The 18706-nt window shown below is 44.4% G+C and overlaps 1 protein-coding gene across 1 annotated transcript; it reads right to left on the reverse strand.

Moving 5' to 3' along the window:
• Window positions 1–1455: 1455 nt before the first annotated feature.
• On the reverse strand, window positions 1456–10852 carry tmem170b (transmembrane protein 170B). The gene is made up of 3 exons (XM_020104536.2): window positions 10409–10852; window positions 5709–5879; window positions 1456–4726 (listed from the first exon to the last, which is right to left on the reverse strand). Exons 1-3 carry the CDS (start codon window positions 10569–10571, stop codon window positions 4596–4598), a joined length of 465 nt encoding a protein of 154 aa, XP_019960095.1. The 5' UTR covers window positions 10572–10852; the 3' UTR covers window positions 1456–4595.
• Window positions 10853–18706: the final 7854 nt, after the last annotated feature.

The following is an 18706-nucleotide window of genomic DNA, read 5'->3' on the forward strand; positions in this document are numbered from 1 at the left end:
TGTCCACAGCTGCTGATGAATGGAAACCACAAGGCCCCGTTATTCTCCGCCATTAAAAGGATAAAATAACAAAAAACAAGGTGATAACAATGCTGGACCTTTGTCCTTTTGAATCACTGACCACGCTGATTAAATTCCATCCTCGTTATTCATAGCCTCCCCTCCGCCTCCTCCGCGCATTATAAACACATTACAGGCAGCAGCAGAGACAGCTGACTGACTTGAGCGGTTAAATCTTTTCCACCCGTGGAGGAAGGCACCTCATACGGTCGGAATAGCAACAAAATGTCAGATCAGATACGAGGGGAATGAAATGTGTCTCGCCTCTGAATTGTGTTTTGTTCAGTCATGGAGTCATGGATACAGTCAAAATGTTTTAGGGAGGTCCTGTCTCTACGAGGAGGCATCACGTATTGGGCGCCTTCTTTGGGTATCACGCCAACATACGAAAACAACCAATTTCCTCTCGACCTGGGGCAGACAAAACACGACTGTCTGCTTGTCTAATAATGGTTGCTGCAGGAAAGCACGTATACGGCACAGCGAAGAGTCGGAGTGGCTCGACCGTGGTTGTGCCAGGAGGGAGCAGCGGCAGAGTGGCGTCCTCTCTGATGAGCTCCGTCTGCCCCGGTGCCACCAGGAGACGACACACAAGGCCACAGACCATTTCTCCTTGAGGATCATCCGGAAGAACTTAAGTGAAAGTAGACTCGGACGATTTGGCTCCAGCTTTTAACGCTGACAACCGTTTCCACACTCTCTCACCTCTGATGACCTGAAAGAGGAGAGAGGTGAGGATCAGGGACGAGAAACCTGGAAGGGAAAGATAAAGAGGCCGCCAGAAACTGGAGAGAGTGATGGTGGGCCACAGAGGAGGTGGACAGCAGATGGATGGACATGAGAATAAAGCAGGCAAAACGCCAATGAACGACGTTTTTAACTACATAACAAAAATAAACCGCAAAAGACTTTTGGAGGACAACTCACTCCCCTTCAGTTGTTGTGCCAACAAATGATCATTTATCTTTCATAATTCAAAATATTTAACTTTTTTTTTTATTTCTAATTCTAATGTCACTGCTCATTGGGACATTTGCCAAATTTAATTTTAACTTTAAAAGGTTTTTTTCTATGTTTTGCCCAAGGACATTTCGGCATACAGACTAGAAGAGCTGGGGATCGAACCATCGACCATGCGGTTAATGGACGACAAACCCCTGCAGAAATGATCAGTAGACCCCAGTCTTCTTTAAAACCCCTGTAAAAAGGGATAGTACACCCCAATTTTTCTTTTACTTTACAAATGAAACTTAAAAGTTAGTTGAAGCAAAAGAAACTTTGCCAAGTTAACAAAGTCAGTAAATATATTTACTTTGTTCACTTCATTTAAAAATCATAATGAGTCGAGCAGTGATGACACATAAAGCGAGAAAACAGTCCGTGGAGAAACAGGAAGTGTTTATACTGTAAAAGATTTTTATTTCAACTTACTGTTGAGTATGTACAGGAGAACAATTTGTACATAAATAGGCAATAGTTATAAATATCAGCGGTTGGGCTGGTACAAAATTTTAAAAAAGAACATATTGTACACTATCTACAAGTGCCACTTCAGGTTCTGTACATTGTCTCTGGTTGGATTGTCCGAACTTTTCCATTCACACATTATCTGAGCTGCACATGTAATCACAGCGGGTGCAGAGTTCGAGTCCAGGAGAACATGTGGCATTTAGACAACCGTGGTTTGACGGGGCAGCTTTAGTTAGACGCCAACAAAGGAGCCAGGATTATTGAGTTGGGCCTCTCGCTGCAGCGCGATGGCATTTCTAAAAGTCTGGAGGGTGTTACTAGTTGCTGGGTGTCTCCTTCCATATTGCAGCACACACACAAAAACAATATTCTTCATGAGCGTTCGTGGCACTGGGTGTAAATACTCCGACTGTGTGAAAATAAATATTATCCAGTGGTTATTTTGTTCATATCAGCTGTTGGTTACACTTTCATTGTGTAACTCGTACACTGGGGCTATATACAGCTCAGCATGTACAGTAAGTTCACTGACCTCTCAACCTCAGAACAGTTTCAGCTGCAGAAAAGAGTTTTCCTGACGCAGCAAATGAAAAGATTGATGTAAGACACAGCTCAGTGAGCTGCTGTGACGACTCCTCTGAGCCAAGTGTCACCTGCAATTACGTTCTCACCCTTCTTGCACACTTCAGGGGTTCGCTAACGAATGTGCACGACCCTGCGAAGCGATAGAAAATTAATAAATACCCCCGTTTCACCACTCACACGCTCGACACTGTGTCACGTCTCTTGTGATCTGCGCTCACACACAAAAACCTGCAGAAGCTGCCCCACAAACAGCTTCACAGAGACTCCGTCGCTGTGACAGCAGGTGAGTCATCAGCAGCAGCTCACATTTGGTCCCTGAAAATTGAGCGAAAAACATTCACAGCGGGGGGTGCGGACGATGTGCAAGAGCATTCAGTGGGTAAAGAGCCGGCGTTTTCATTTTTCCTATTATTAACTTCACATGTTTGATTCTGGGAGGGGGGGGGGGATGTTTTGTTTCTGCAGCAACAGCCACAATCATCCCTCAGGCTCCTGCTGCCACTTCATTTCTGTGCAATACCGTCCTCTTGTGTGCCAAGTGGGTACTGAAGGTGAGCTGTGTCAGTTACATAACTCATGTAAACACACGTCTTACCTTCAGTGACTCGCAGCAGGTTACAACACAACCATATTCACGTCAACTGTGGGTTTTATACATTTTCACCACAGGTCTCGAGGCTCTTTGATAAACAAGCTAATGTGCAAATGTTTCTAAAACTGAAAAGGAACGATTAAACCTGGTGACGTTAATTAAAAAAGAAAAGAGATGATAAATATAATGTGAGCGATACTTTGGCATTACTCCTCTCACCCTGGGTTTATGTACAAAGGACTCTGTCTGAGTATTGGGGGGATTCACAGAGCTGAGTTTCTTTCTATTCTCAAATAAGATCAGTGAAGAACTAAAACGAGTGCGGACAGTAGTTTCAAGCACAATAATGTGAATACTGGGCCGGGTCCGACAGAGTCGTATCATCTCACACACGTGAGCTAAAAACAAGGCAGATAAATTCAGTGCAATGTGCAAAGTTAAACTTAAGGAACGTTGGTTAAACAACGAAACAAAGAAAAGAGGAAGCCACTGAGCAGCAGAGTGTGTCTGACCTTCTTCTGGGGAGCGATGGCTTTCCACGGGGGGGGGGGGGTTTCATGCTGTTGTTAGTGAGACGATGGCGGATCGAGGAGGGCAACAGTATCGCAGAAAGATCTGGCTCACAGACACAGAATCGTTTCATGGGAAATATGTCAGAGCAGCAAAGCAAACCATTTCAAATATCAATACTACTTCCTTCAAACCTGATGAAGAGTATCTTTTTCAAACCAGACTGAACAACTTCACCCCACTGGAGGATTCCTCCAGGCTTTTCTCTGTTTGCTTTAAAGAAACATTTCAGGGAAATACACGGATTCATTTTCCTGTTGGGAGTTGGACGAGAGGAATGATTCAAAAAATCATGTCTGTGCAGGAGAAATGAAGCAGGAAACAGAAAGCTGTCTCTGAAGTGTTTATCGCTGAACAAAGCCAGTGTCTGTGGCCCCACTGTTGCTCAATACTGCAACACTGAGAAAAATCAAACATCTCATTTAAACTGCGATTCTCTGATAAACCTCGCGATAAATAACCGGCCCGTGATAACTGGGAGCGTCGTTTCAGATCCAAAATCTGCATCTCACTTCATATTTACTGCACAGACACGAGCGTGAGAAGTGAAGAATTGCATCTCCTCAGAATGTCTCCATTCCGAGTTGTGGTTGGCACATGACAAATCACTATTTCAACACGACGAAAGCAAACGTAGCACTGATGCTGGTTTTCTCCTCTGATTTCACACGTCTTAGGCAAACAGCGTCTCCAACATTTGCAAAGTGCAAAACTCAAAGCTGCATGCCGCTCGTGAGTGGGAGGGTGCAGCTCTGAAGTCGTCTCAGGAAAGGGAGCGATCGACCTGGAGGTGAGGCTGAAACTTCGAGCTGACTATCGGCGGTTGCTGCTCCATAAACTCCATTTGTTTCCATTTTCTTCACACACTGATCGTCTATCTCAGGTCCTCACTTTTTAAAAAATAGGTTTTCTTCCCAGCATCAGAAAGCCTTCAAGAGTCAGTGGCCACGAAGGCATCTGGACGTCCCAGAGGAGGCCGTTGGCACGAAGAAGTGGTGGACCTCTGGAAAACACCCGGAACGTGACATGGCTTTCAAGTCCAGAGGCTGAGGAGGGCGCCATCTCCACCTGATCTCCGCCCGCCGCTGCTCTTTTACATGAAGTTCCCTCTGAATCGCTGTGGGATTGCGGCAGAAACAGAGCAGGGACCCAGGGGGCGCTCTGTCCTGCATCTAGCTCTAAAGGTCCAGAGCATCTCTGCCTCCGCTGCTTCCGCACACCGGTCAGGACGAGTGCGTCTTAGTCTCTGATTGGCTCGATTCATCAGCGCTCCTCCTCTCGTGTCAGCGTCCGTGCTTCAACCTGTCGAGGGTCTTCTTCACAGAGTGGCCAGGATGCGTGAGAAGGATATGACGACAGAGAGGGAGGTCTGACCCACGCCGAGCACCAGAGCCTCCAGCGGGGCCATGTCCTTCCCCGCCACACGGTAAACTCCGGCCACCGCCGCGCCTGAAGGAGAAAAACACACACCAGCAGCGTTAACATGATCTCGGATGGTTCTTTACAAACGACGACAGGTTACTTATTATGGCTTCTCCCTCTTATCACACACAGATCATGTACTGTGCATTTGACTGTGTCGTAAATCTCACTCCCTCTCATTTTTTTATTTTAAACGTGGATTTAAACAAAACTATTCATATTTTTTTTTTGTACATAAATTTGAAAACTCTGGGGTTTTTAAAGTTTTAAATCTTTATGTCTCTTCTTCACAGCATGATCATTTCTTTGCTCCAGCTCTGCTGAGATTATCTTTTGTGTAAACATCAGTGTTTGCTCACAGTCAATCGTCTGCTCCCCCCCGATCGTTTCACATTAATAATAAAGTGTCTTTCTATTTGGGGTGTGTGGGGGGGGGGGGGGGTGCAGCATGCAGCTCCTGCTCCAGGAGATTTGGGTCTGTTTACACTCTGCTCCGACAAGTCTAAACAATAATACAAAAATCTTTCGGTTCCCAAACTAATTATGAACCGAGCTCCATCAAACACAGCTGTTCCCATCATGCACCCTACAGGGTCAAGATTGAGCCGCCTTAAGCATTTTGCATCTCACAGCTCCATGTTCGTGCCTTGAATGCACAACCGCACGTTCGAAATGTTGTTTCCATTTTCTTCATCACGGAATTCAGCCCAAAATATTGTGGTGTTTGATTTTGTCAGACGGAGACGAAGCTTCCTGTGCGACATAAACAAAACATCTCTCTCTCTCTCTCTCTCTCTCCCTCCTTCTCTCTGTCTCTCTCTCTCTCTGTCTGTCTGTCAGGTCGTGTCTTTCTCTGGTTGACAGGAGTTAACACACAAACTCCCAGCATCCTCGCTGTCATCTCCCTTCTGGATGACGCTGAATGCTGCTGAGGTCGGCCTAAAAAAGAGGGATTAATAGAATTTAAAAAAAAAATTCTAAAAAAGAAACGGAGTGTCACTGCACTTACTGGTGATGACGCCTCCGGTGACGGATGCCAGGAAACCCACGCTGACCAGCACCAGGGTGATGAGGCGGCCCCTCTTGTGGCGCTGCAGCATGACCAACATGAGCAGCCCCACCGCCCCGTGGACAAAGAGCGAGGAGAAGAGACACCACAGGAACACCCAGTACCACATCTCTGACGGGGAGAGGAGACCAAGCACAGGACGTTTGATCAGATACAGCCTGAAAACGTGCACGTACAAATACAGCTGGAAAAACACACATTTCTGACTGTACTGAGGGAACATTTGAGGTTTTATCTTATTTATTTCTTGATCTAGTCTTAACTTAGGTTTGGGCACAGCACCTACTGGTTAAGAAAAAGATGAGCTGCAGCCAAACTTACTTGTTGACCCCTGATTTAGACCTTTGACTCTCCCAGGGTCAGTACAACACTAAATCAATACTGTGCCTCAGAAGACAGAAAGTGAAGAAGACGATAACATGACTCCCTGGATAAGTAAAGATCAAATGTCCCTGTGACGCCGAGTCTGAGATTTTATGTTATTGCTCAGAGGATATTATCATGTAGCGTCGCCCGCTGGCAGATTCCCTGATGCATTTTACAGATTTACACTTTACACATCCTGGTGCAGAGCTGCTGTTAGAGCTGTGCACGAGTCGCTGTAGAACCGAGGAGGGATTTCAATCTGCAGCCGCCACAATCTAAGTCAGGGCTCATCAAGGAGGCAGCCGACCACATTAATGGATCCGAGGTGAGACACATATAAAGTGGTTCCAAGTGAGATTTCCGACGAGCTACAGGGTCGAGATTGAGCCGATTTAATAAATGATGCCATTAGAAAGTAATTAAAGTAAAAAGCTTTACAGAAGCTCTGAGGTCAAACCCATTCAATATTTCTCCCATCCTCTCCCTCCTCACCCTCCTCACCCTCCTGTCTCATGGGTAGTTTTGGCATAAAGAGCTCTGGCGTCACCGCACTTTGCCAGCGAGGGGCCTCGCTTTGAACCACTGGCACCACATGAGCGAGGAGCAGCCAGCTGGCCATGAGATTATTCAAGGAGAAAAGAGATCTGCCGAGGATGAGGACGACCAATCCCAAAGCACGGGAAGGTTGTGTGAAGGCCTGTTTGGTTTGGACAAAGCGACATAAACAGGAAACACGACGTTGTTGTGTGGTGTAAACATCCAAAAGACTAAATTCTAAGTATTTCTCATGGACTCCACCGGGAGCTCTTTAGCATATCCATTTAACCTGGTTGTCCCACAGTCCACTGAGCGCCTACATCCACTTATTGATCTGGCAGTCGAGCCGGGTTAGATGTGACAGCGCGGTGACACAATGGCTTTTTGTTCTGCACGACTGGGCACAATTAGGTCACGCATCACAGGCCGTCCACTGCCGTCTCTCCACAACCATCCCCGACCGTCCACCGAGCAAGAGGAGGGAGACGTCCGCGATGGGACGAGAGAGCGGTGGAGGACAGTGGTGCTCTCAGTTCTGTTAATTATGCTTCCTCCTGTCGTCGGACCCCCTGACACCAACACTGATTGAGATCCACCTTCACAGAGGATGTTCAGATCCTTTAATGCATCTTGGAGCAGACGAGAGGAGAGGCAGTAAATCAAGGAAGCTCAAGGAGAGGGCAAACCTCCACCAGGGCTAATGCCTCATCTCTCCATCGGATTCACAATTCTTTTTTAAATGATAAATGTTTTTAGGGTTCAACCTCACACGTGTCAGGATTAGATGCTTTTTCTTTCCTAGATTTGACAAAACTAACTGAAAACGTAGAAACTGCAGCTTCGTTTCATTATATTCAGACATTTTATAGATTTAAATGTGAATCGAAAAAATAACTGATGAGGAATCAATTATTCAAATCATTGTTAATTAGAGACCAAAGATAAAGTAATTAAACTGATGCATCTGTGATCAGGATCATTTCTATGCACAATTAGTGCATCATCCTGATCATGATCTGACATGAGCAGCTGCAGAGAACTTAACGTCAGTAAAATCTGTCCTTGGGGGCTAAATGGGGCTAAACAGTCACCTGCCGAGCTTCATGTCGAGGAACATTCAGACCAACATTTAAATTTGCAGGAATCTCTGTTACACTTGATTTAACGTGGTCAAGTTTTAAATGAACAACTACAGGGGGAGGATTGGTGGGGCGAAATGCTCCGAGTGGAAATACACGACTGGTTATTCACCCTGCCTGATAGAAATGAGTCTCGGCAGGTAATTCTTTTCGGTTTAGCAGACGGCAGAAGGTGAGCTGCACATTTAATCACAGGGCAGAGTCAGTGCAGGTGGCCTCAGCTCAGAGAGAGAGCACCTATGGGCTGAGAGATGTGCTGTGTCATGTTCAGAGACGCGAGCGAACGCCGTCCGAGCATGGCATTAACTTCTGCTAATCCGCAACGAGAGGCCGAGTTCTTTGTCCGCACGGCAGCTTTAGAGCTCGCCTGTCAACAGTGAAACATTTAAAAAGCAGGTCGCTCCATAAGAGGTCAGGTGAGAGATTTTGCATGAGCACGCGTGCAGGCCCACGAAGAACACACACAAGCCGAGAGTGGGGAAAAGCTGCAGATTCAGAAAGTGGGAGCCCTGCAGGGGATCGGAGCTCGGCCATCAGGAGCGAGAACGAGGGATCTGACCCGACATGGAGAGAGAGGGAGGGCAGGGATATGGCCGGTTGGTGGTGATGAAGAATGAAGAATTTTTACCAATTAACTGAATTTAACAGATTAACAAATGTGTGCATCAGGCATGTTTAGGGGACTGTGAATATATGAATGAAGGGACGAATCAAATTAGATCCACATCAGGGCTGGATCCAGAATTTAATGTAGTTTCTTAAACATTTTCACCATTTTCTCCAGATCCAAATAAAAATCCAGATCTAGTGGATTTAAAGTTGGACTGTTGGGCCTTGGCAGAGTGTGGGTCAGTGGTTTAAGCACAAACCTAGTTCCCTTCACCTAAAATGTGTCTGGGCGGAGCTACAAATGTAAACATGGTTACCAGGAACATAAAACCAAACACATTTCTGCAGGTTATATAACCATGATGAAAAGTTGACACAACAGTCTGAACATAGAGTAAAAGCCTTTTTACCACAGTGTTCTGCTGACCTGAAACTGCTGCGTGCACGCAAATCATAAATAGGAAGTTCAGCAGTTCGGGGAACTCCTCAGAGCGGCAAAAAAAGGTTAAAGGTCTTTATGCATCTTAAAACATTACATCTGCTTATGGAGCCTGTGCCTCTTGTTTGGGACTCACTCTCTCTGCCTCTGACTGTATCTTATGTCCCAGGAGGTCGTTTTTCACCGGGCTGGTGAACTGTAGGGTCGCGGGGGATCGGGTGGCAGCTTCGTGAACCCTGCTCACCAAAAGCCTCATGGGTGTCAGCTCCTCGCAGGCTTTCACTCGCCGCTGCTGCAGATATGCTTCTGTAAAAGTCTACATGCGCTGCAGCTTCCTGCTGAGTCAGCATCACTCACTACCTCTTTTTTTAATGTTCTTTTGCTTCATGTGCGTTTCTCCACACAGGAAAAACAGCTGCACTTCATACCACGGGTCTGTGCCAAGTCGTACATGACAACATGTCCGCCTCTGCCTCACTCTCGCACTGCAGGAAGGAACTCAAGAATTTGTGTAATCTTGTTTTTATACAACAGGCAGACCAACCCTGTTGTTTTCTATAGATACTTCTACTTTCCCAAATGTTGAGCAGCAGTTTTCTTGTGTCAATTTCTTTCTGAGGAAGTTTGGCCTGTGTGCAGATGAGATAAAACAAAAAAAGAATTCCTTCTTTTTGTCTCTAAATAGTTTTAAAAAGAAAATAATTTTCAATGGTAGACAGACGGAGTCATAAAAATAAGGGGCAACATAAAACAGAGACCTAACCAGCCACGGACAAAACCTGCAAGTCTGTCGTGATAATATTTTTCAGATTTAAAGAAAGTGATATAAAAAAAAAATGTTTATCGATTTGCACCGCAATTTAAAGGGTTCTGTTCCTGACACACACCACATCCTTCCACCAGGTTTCGTAGAAAACCCTCCGGTAGTGTTTGCGTAATCTTGTTCGCAATCAAACAAACAAACCGCCCAACGAACACTTGCACTCTGACATATTCTCTGTTTGGGATTGTTGACAGCAACATCTGGAGGAGGCACTCACATTTAAGACTTCAGCCATCACTCCAAACATGATAACCCAGTGTCCTTTTAGAAATACCCACAGTAAAGATGCCATTGGTGGATTTGAACTCCACACAGAGCTGCTGCCCTGAGCTGAGGATGCTGCCTCTAATTGCCCCTTGATTCCTGGACTGTAAGACAAAGGGAGGAGGAGGGACACAACACTTCATTTACTAACCACGACGATCCATTGAGAGCACGGTGGGATTATTGTCCCATGTCATACACTGACTCTGCACGCGTGTGGACAGTGGAGAGACATTTTGGTTTCTTATTCTCTATAGGAGGCTGTGGTACAGATGCTCCTTTTATTAGGAACACCTCTGCCGTTTGCGCACTGAGCATGTGAGGGGGAAAAGATCATGTGTTGGATTAGATTTACGCACATTAAACGCACATGTAGTAGGAATGTGCAGCTGAAGATGATGATAATGATGATGAAGATGATGGTGGTGGTGGTGAAGATGACACCACCTTTCATTACGCATACCTGCGAAGTGCTGCAGAGTCGCGCCTTGCACCCAGAGGCTCAGCACTTGCTGCACCGACAGATTAACAGAATAATCCCGGTTCGTGCTCATGTTTCTGCCGCCGCCGCCCGGGCTCGCTCCCCTCTCTATCGAGTAGCTGTACCGGGCTTTAGACGAAGGCATGGAGGAGACCGGGGTGGCATCGGGGGTGGTGGGGGGTTGGGTGAGGCGGCTCTCCCCCGGCGCGGCTCGCCTCTACCGGTGCCTCTGCTTCGGCTTGACGTCCGTCTCCGCTGCGGGAAGGGAAGGGCCGCCGGCGGGTCGCTTCATCCTCGGCGGTGTCGGCTGCGTGGAGGCCATGATGTGGAGATGAAGTCCTACATCAGCTGCGTTAAAGGGCCAGAGCCTGTTCCACCGAAGGAGGGGCTCACGCTTTACGTCCGCTTCATGAATGGGGAAGAGAAAAGAGGGCGGTGGCGTTTACGCAGGAAATGTGCGTAATCTCTGGGTACCGCGTAATCACGTCACAAAGCATGATTGGCTGTAGATCATACGTGCACCGGTCAGCTGTTCCAGAAGGGAAACCTTCAAGTTTTCTACCAGGACCTGAAAATTATCATCATTTGAGAAATAAATCATGGACCAGAGCAGAGAGGAGAAGTGATTTAGTGCAGGGACGATGTTTTTCAAGACACAAGGTCACGTTCACCATCCCAGGCATGGTTGGCGGAAAAGACGTCACGTGAGAAGAAATGCGTGAACACATGCGGGATTTCATAATTTCACTATTTAGATTACAACTGATAACGCTAAATGACATCACACGTTATTGATCGTGCAGAGGGCAAAATTGTCGTACAAATACGATAACTATCGTATTATCTTTATCAACACACAAATACAGTTTAGCTAGCTACAATTTGAAATATGAAATTCACACACTGCGGTTGCTAGGCAACGGACAATAGCAATTTTGGCCGTTAGCCACCACTAGCACAGGTGTCATGAGCTCTTCCAACGGGCATCGAATGTTTCTCAGCCAATCAGAAGAGAGGAATTCACATAACAACCAAAACATAATGTTAATACACATCAAAATGTTGTGGTTTGTGTTGTGATGTTTATGTTTATTGTTTTATTTATATATATATATAAGCTACATGTGACGACAGATGGATGTAGGAACTCGAAATGGAGCTGATTGGCTCGTGCCACGTCACCATGAAAAACACCTGCTGTACTAATGACTAATATGATGGGATGGATTTGAGAAAAACACAAAGGAACAGAAGGATTTAGAGGCAGATTCTGTGTGGAGAGAATAAATAGAAAATGTGAAAATATGTAAACTAACACCCTAAATGTTGAAAATGGAGCTGGATTAAAACGCAGCAGACTTTTCACTGAGCATCAACCGAATAGTGTGAAATCTTTTCTATCCTCACACAGTTCAGCGTCAGAAAGAAAGAAAAAAAAAAAGTAATTTAGTTATATGCGTGGCGGCCAGGAGGAGCCTGAGTGTAAATGTTCTGGAACATTTCTCGGAGGAGTGCAGTATATTTTAAGAAGTGTCCCAGTTCAGACGTATGAGGGTGAGAGAGCGTCTGACATTTGACATCTTTTGAGTCTCAAGACTTTTCTCTCAGGGTAACAGGGTGGGATTTAAGAAGCTGCTGAATAGTGAGGAAATAAGTATTTTATATCAATGTGTCTTAATTTCAGATTATATATGCTTCACAGTTACGCCAACTGCTATTTCAACTACATGCCAGAGAGCCATTATCTTCCATTTGAATTATTATGTATATATCATTTGTCTTCATCTAGGTGGTGTTGCATTATCTTTGCACGGTTAGCACAGATTCTCACTGTTGCACTTAATTTTTTTATTACGAAATCTGAAAATACATTAATATCAATTCAAAAATACGGTTAAATGCTACAATGCACTGAGACACATCCCCAGTGAGGTCCCTGAGGACATCAGCTGAAACTGTTGGAACACTTATTAATATTTGACACTGACTCTATGTCTGATGTGTTATTGTTGCATTTATACCAAAGGGGGGAAATTATTGTTTTCATTGTAATTGACTGGGGAGTCAGTTGTTTGGCTGTGGGGTTGGTCAGCCGGGTGAAGTGAGAGAGGTTGAGCTGCGTGGGCGGAGGAGATGAAGAAGCCGACACATCAATAGTCGGAGCATTGGGATGAAAGAGTCCTTTGACTCTCCCACAGTTTGCTGCATCTTTGAATTGATCTGAACCGTCTCCACGCACGGATCAGAGAACAAAAGATGTATTTACTCCACAACTCCCCCTTAATAACCACAGAAGCTGTGAACGATTCATCTGCTTCTCTCTTTATCCCAGAGAGAATCCAACTTTGTTTATTAAAGGAGGAGGTTTTTTTTTTTTTCCACCGCATGGAAAACAAACACGATATTAACATATCAAATGCAGCCTCGCTCGTGTAGATTTAATGAACCAGTGGCTGAATGCTAAAATAAAGGTCAAGCAGGATTTAGGTCAGAAACATAATTAAGTGTGGCTGCTGAATAGGGCGGCAGACAGATTAAAATGTCATGTCAAACGTCTCCTTGCTTTGAAATATTATCTCAGCTGGAAAATTACTTACTTTGCTCCAAGCGGTGATTCCCGGGGACGGCCAGTAGGTGGATTCCTTCTTCCATTTTTCCCACATGCCTGTAGCTTTCCTTTAAGAGCTGCTGGATTTTCTTCTTTTCCAACAATAACGTCCATGTTCAGGAATCTACAAAACAAAATAACAGACAGGTGAGTGTGTTAGACGTTAAAATGACAGTTTCTGACCTTTGCCTGCCCTTAGACACATCATTCTGTTATTTAACTCTTGACTCACCGCTGCTGTTATTGTCTCTGTGTGTGTGTGTCACCATGCAAAGTTTCACCACAATGCTTTTGAACTGTCAATCTCTGCTTTGGGAAGATGAGGTGTAACCTTCAAAGGGAACGTGAATCCCCCTTTTTAACTCACGAGGGGCCTCAACAATTGATTTCTGTCTCAAATGGGGGATTTTCAGGGACAACATGAGACGCCGCTGCATCCAAGATGGATTCACACAGGCATTGTGCTCGCCCACAGACTCAGCCCGAGGTTCTGTGTGAACCTGCAGCATTTTGGACCTATTATCCAGAGTTTGATCTCATGTACATTGAGCCCATTGTGTTCATTTCTTGCCTTTGCAGTAACTGAATCTGAAATGTGAGACGTCTCCCCCTTGAAACCATTCATGTGCGGGTGCTGTGGTCTTTCTCTCACTCTGTTTTTCCTTTTTTTTTTTTTCGGGCTGCCCCCCCCTCAGGCAGATGGTCCTCACTCAGGTGAATCATCGGCAAAGCCCCTTCATCTGGCAAACATCTCTGTCACCGCGACGACATTAAACTGGAGCCAACCGGCTGTGTGATGACTCAAGGTGCTGCTGCTGCTGTACCATTAGACACGCAGTCGTCTTCCAGCTGTTTGTGTTTTCTTCTTTCGATTTGAGACCACGTCTTTTAAAGTCAATGTTTGATTCAACCTTTACTCAATTCTTAGTAACTCCTTCAGGAGGAAAATTGAGGCAATACAATTCTCAAGAACAAAAACACTCATTCACAGACTCAAAGAGCCCACACCTCTGCCAAGGCCCAGTGATGGAACCACATTTAAATTCACTAGAACCTGATCTGCACCAACTTGCACAAGCTCAGTCCCCTAGACATGTCTGATTTTGTTTCAGCAAGATCCATGAATGATTCTCTAAGAAATCTACTTTCTTTAAAACTTTAAAGACGTGAAATAAAACCCTGATCTGTAAATTTAATGAGATCCTCCCTAACCCCCATGTCACCCAGTAGTTTTTAAAGCAATCTTGATGACAAACAAATGAACCAAACCAGGGGGCCGCCCTGATGTAGATCCATCCCAAAGTTTTATGGGTTCTATCTTGCGTCATGCTCCATCACTCCACAAAATTTCATGGAAATCGGTAAAATAATTTTTGCATAATCCTGCAAAGAAACAAACAAAAATAAAACATAACTATTCTATGTAAGATATTAGAAATTGTAAAATTCAGTGAAATATATTAAAAGTTTGTTTTTCATTTGTCAGAAAATGAAATAAAAAATTGGAAAATAAAAATATCGTAAATGTTTTATTTCTGTTAGTGTCTTGGGCCCAACACAATTTAGATTCAACCAGGCAAACACGTGATTACAATTCCCTTTACTTTTAACATGCAATGAAAAAAAAAGACAATTCTTGTATTATGGTTCCATGTGATTTATGTGACGGACAAAAAACCCCAGTCAAACTCAGTCCTTTTGTGCTGCGTCGGTAAACAAAAGTCAAGCAGAGTTCACGAGGGCAGGTTCTCTGATTCCCTTTGTAGTGAGAACAAGCGGCTCCCAGAGGATCACAAGCGGAGTTATCGTAGCTCACCTTTGATAACTCTCTGAAGGCAGGTGTGCACAATCACAGTTTAAACAGGGACTGTGTTTGAAGTGGAACCAGGGAACAAATGAAGGTTTGATCTTTCTTTGGCTCTACATGAAAATAGCTGCACCTGAGAGACCCCACGTTTGACCACAACCAGCGTCGACACCTGCATGTGACAAAATCTGCCCCGGGGATCCTCTTGACTTCTTTCCTCCTTCCATTTATCTTCCGAAGAAAAACTCCCTATCTCTTCTGGTGTTTATCTTATTCTTATCCTTTAAAAAGTTCTATTGTTCAATTTCTTTTTTATTGAAGTAAAAGATGACAAAATGATTAACGGATAAGTATTAGAAGAAGCAATTTGTTTCAGTGAAAGAAGTCGGGGTTTATGTGATTAGAGGGATCTCTCTTTGAAGGGTTACATCAAAAACAGTGATGAGTGACCACTGATGCCGCTGTTCAACTGTGGGAAACCCGCACTGCGATCCATATTGCTTGAGGCAATGCAATTCTAATGAAAGACAACCAATCCTCTGTTGAGAAATGTTTAGCTGAGGCTCAGCGCACGAGCAGCGGGTGAGTCAGCGCAGCGAGGACGAGCCGCTTCGTGTTCCTGCATGTGGGAGGACGTGATCAGAGGAAACTTTCCCTCGGGGCATGATTTCTGCTTTTAGATGAGTGTCAAAAACAGGAAGTTAATAATGTCTCCATTCATAACATTTGAGTTTGTCGGGTTGAATTGCGGGAAAAACAACACGTTTTCACCAACAGCTAAAAGAAACTTTTGCAGGAGGAAAACAAACAGGTAAATAAAGTGTTTAAAGATCACAGCCACGCGACAGGAACTATAAAGTGGACTATGGCACAGTGATGTGGAGAGCATGACCACTTCCTATTAATGCCATTATACCATAATCGGCTATAATTCTTCTAGAGGTCAATAGTGAGGTGGTCTTGAATTGGAGTTATTAACGGCTAAAATAATAATTTACAACTTTTTCTCAACCAAAAGGCTGCAATAATTTTTTTTAAATATTGGCAGATATTATTGATATTTCAGCTTGGAACAAAATGGCCGACGGACCAATCAAGCTGCTAATGTGGCTAACAACTTCTAAAACAAACTATGTAGAAGGAAACCAAAACCTGACCATTTAAAACAAGATAACTGGTGAACATGTAAAGTATAATCACAGATGTCTCGATACATACGAAAACAACGACATGTATAATGTGAAAATAACTTACACAACAAAGGCAACATGGTCTGTTTCTGCTCTGTAAACTGCAGGCTTACGATGAAACAGCCAAAATCTGAAACTTCACTTATTTTAACTTAAACTCCTCCCCAGAGGCCTGTATCCATTCCAGAGTCACTAAAACTCGTCTGGAGAGAAGGGAAAGGACTACATGCCAGTGGTATGTGGGTGATGCAGACAAGCTCAACACCAAACTTTCCAGAAGCATAAATGTTCCCGGCATGTTTTGAGTCAGCCAGGCAGCCCGTCCCTACAGACCTATCAACGTCTGGGATCTGGTTTTACGTACACGTCCTCCTGCAGGAGAGAGGACACAACGACCCACTCGGGCTGCAGGGACACCGAGACGTCTCCGGCATAGCTCTTTTTAAAGCTATGAAGTGCAGAGACTCGTGTGGAAGCATTTACGTTTACACATCTACAGTTTATTGTGACAGAAAGCTCTTGAATAACCAGTAAAGACCTCCAGTGAGATAAGAGCCCTGTTGTTTTGCTGTAAGCGTCATGGAGATGCAGGAGATGATTCAGACGGTAAATACCTGAGGAGCGCCCGTATCACCAGTTCAGAATGTGTCACAGTCTTATCAACGGCACAGACTCAATACACAGTAGACAGACAAAGACTGAGGGGCATTGAGTGTCATAGTGTTGTGTTCTTGTTCCTCCAAAAGACTCAGCTTATTTATTATTTACTGTAAATAAAGATGGACGACACATCTCCACATCCTGTCATTGTGTGACAATTAAACCAAAATATCCCATACACAGGTGCCGCCATCTTGGGCTTTTGATGCCATTTGTCTGCACAGTGACGATCGTGGTGTGGAGCCGGGATATTCAGGTCTCGCACACATTTGACCTATCGTGATTTTAATATCAACACTCAGCTGCATCATGAGTTTTCCATCAAATTCATTAAGACATAAAACCCTGGATGAGTCACTCAGGGTCAGCAGCGGTGAGAGACTCAACAACTGCTCAGAGATTCGATCTCATTGGTGGAGGTCTGAATCCGTCTGTGTCACTGTGATCACTATTTCCATGATCTGCTCTACTCTTTCTCACAAGTGGATAAAATCAGCCACATAAATGAACATTTCATGCCGGTACGACTGTAAAACTCAGAGTTCAAACATCCCCAAGTCGCATAGTTGACGATTCTTTTTAACTCCCACCTTCCAACAGCAACAATCCAGTCTTAGAAACCGTAAAATGGATTGTCAAGCAGCGACATATTTAAATAAAACAATATTTAAACGGGCTTGAGTCGTCCAGCTTGATTCCTACTTGGCCATTTGTGTGCGTGTCTTCCCCCGATTCTCAATCCCCTATTTCACGCTTGAACTGTCCTGTCAAAAAATATCTCCAAAAATATCTTTAAGAAATCAAAATATGGATAAAACACCTGCTTCTTTTAACATCTTTGTTAACGTATTATCTGTGCTCAGATGTTCACAGTAAGCTTGATTCACAGGATTTCACAGCAATTGTCTTGTATTTACTGTCAGAGCAGCAGCTGGTTGAGAAATATTCCTCTGAGTGATTTAATTTCCTTTACAGACCTGAGATCAGCGCCTTCATGCCTGGACAGTTTAATCAGAAGGGGAAACCGGGGGCAGGTGAAGCATCTAATTCCAGGTGAGATGAGGATTTACTCGGGCGGGAAAGAAAGAGATCGGCTCGATTAATTATTCAAGATACTTCAGGGGAGCGGAGAGGGGCAGCACAGTGTGTATGTGGGCACTGATATATCGTGGATGTGATAAATAGATGTGCAAATGTGTCAAAACGTCAGGAGACAGTCAGGCAGCTATATGTCACAATAAGAAAAGAACAAAATCTAACCAGGATCTGAGCTTTGGTCTGACTTGATTCACAAAAAGCTGTCGTTAATCTTGACAGAAAGAAACCTGAGATCAAAAGGAGGACTCTGGAATTTATGAACCATGGAGGATAATGTTTTTACTGGCAAACACTGAGATTTTATCATCTCTGTTTCTGGGTAAGGTGCCTACGTCTTAGATCAAATTACACCTCTACCTGGATTTTATGAGACTTGAGTGTTTAGGGATAATAAAACGTTTTAGAAAATCACTACACTAGACTCCTTTGTTACCAAAAACCTCAATTCTCCAGTGTTGTCAGGCCCGTAGAGGTATGTGCTAACTGGACAAACATCCCGCCGACGTTAACTCCATATAAGGCCGCTATACGAGCACCATTGCATAACACAGAGAACCTCAGAATTACCCAACACCTGCGGAGTCAGAGAAGAACACACTTTGTTCCGTCTGTACGTTTACTCCTTCGCCTGTTTTTGCCGAATGAGCAGCTGCTGCTGAGTAAAAAAAAAAAAATTATAAATCACTCCTATTTACGTTTCCTGCCCACAGAGCTGATGTCATTGGGTGCGGAGCAGCAGCAGCACAGCTGAAAATTACAGGGCATCGCCAACAACCTGAATACACTGCAAGGACAGACAACAACATTATTTCCACAGACAAACTGAGTAGCTGTGATTAGTATTAAAACACAAAGGTTAAAATAAGAGACAGTCTCCTCGTCTCTCAGGTTGTTAAAACAGGAGAGAGCGCAAATGA

The sequence above is a fragment of the Paralichthys olivaceus genome, chromosome 20 (assembly GCF_024713975.1).
Source record: "Paralichthys olivaceus isolate ysfri-2021 chromosome 20, ASM2471397v2, whole genome shotgun sequence".
NCBI classification, from domain to species: domain Eukaryota; kingdom Metazoa; phylum Chordata; class Actinopteri; order Pleuronectiformes; family Paralichthyidae; genus Paralichthys; species Paralichthys olivaceus.

What these genes read in the sequence shown, in the direction of transcription:
- tmem170b (XM_020104536.2), bottom strand. Translation starts at nt 10,571, where the DNA reads ATGCCTTCGTCTAAAGCCCGGTACAGCTACTCGATAGAGAGGGGAGCG. An exon ending in GACTCTGCAGCACTTCGCAG is followed by an intron (nt 5,880 to 10,408) that starts GTATGCGTAATG and finishes TCTCCCCGTCAG; the next exon opens with AGATGTGGTACTGGGTGTTC. An exon ending in CACCGGAGGCGTCATCACCA is followed by an intron (nt 4,727 to 5,708) that starts GTAAGTGCAGTG and finishes TTTCTCCTTCAG; the next exon opens with GCGCGGCGGTGGCCGGAGTT.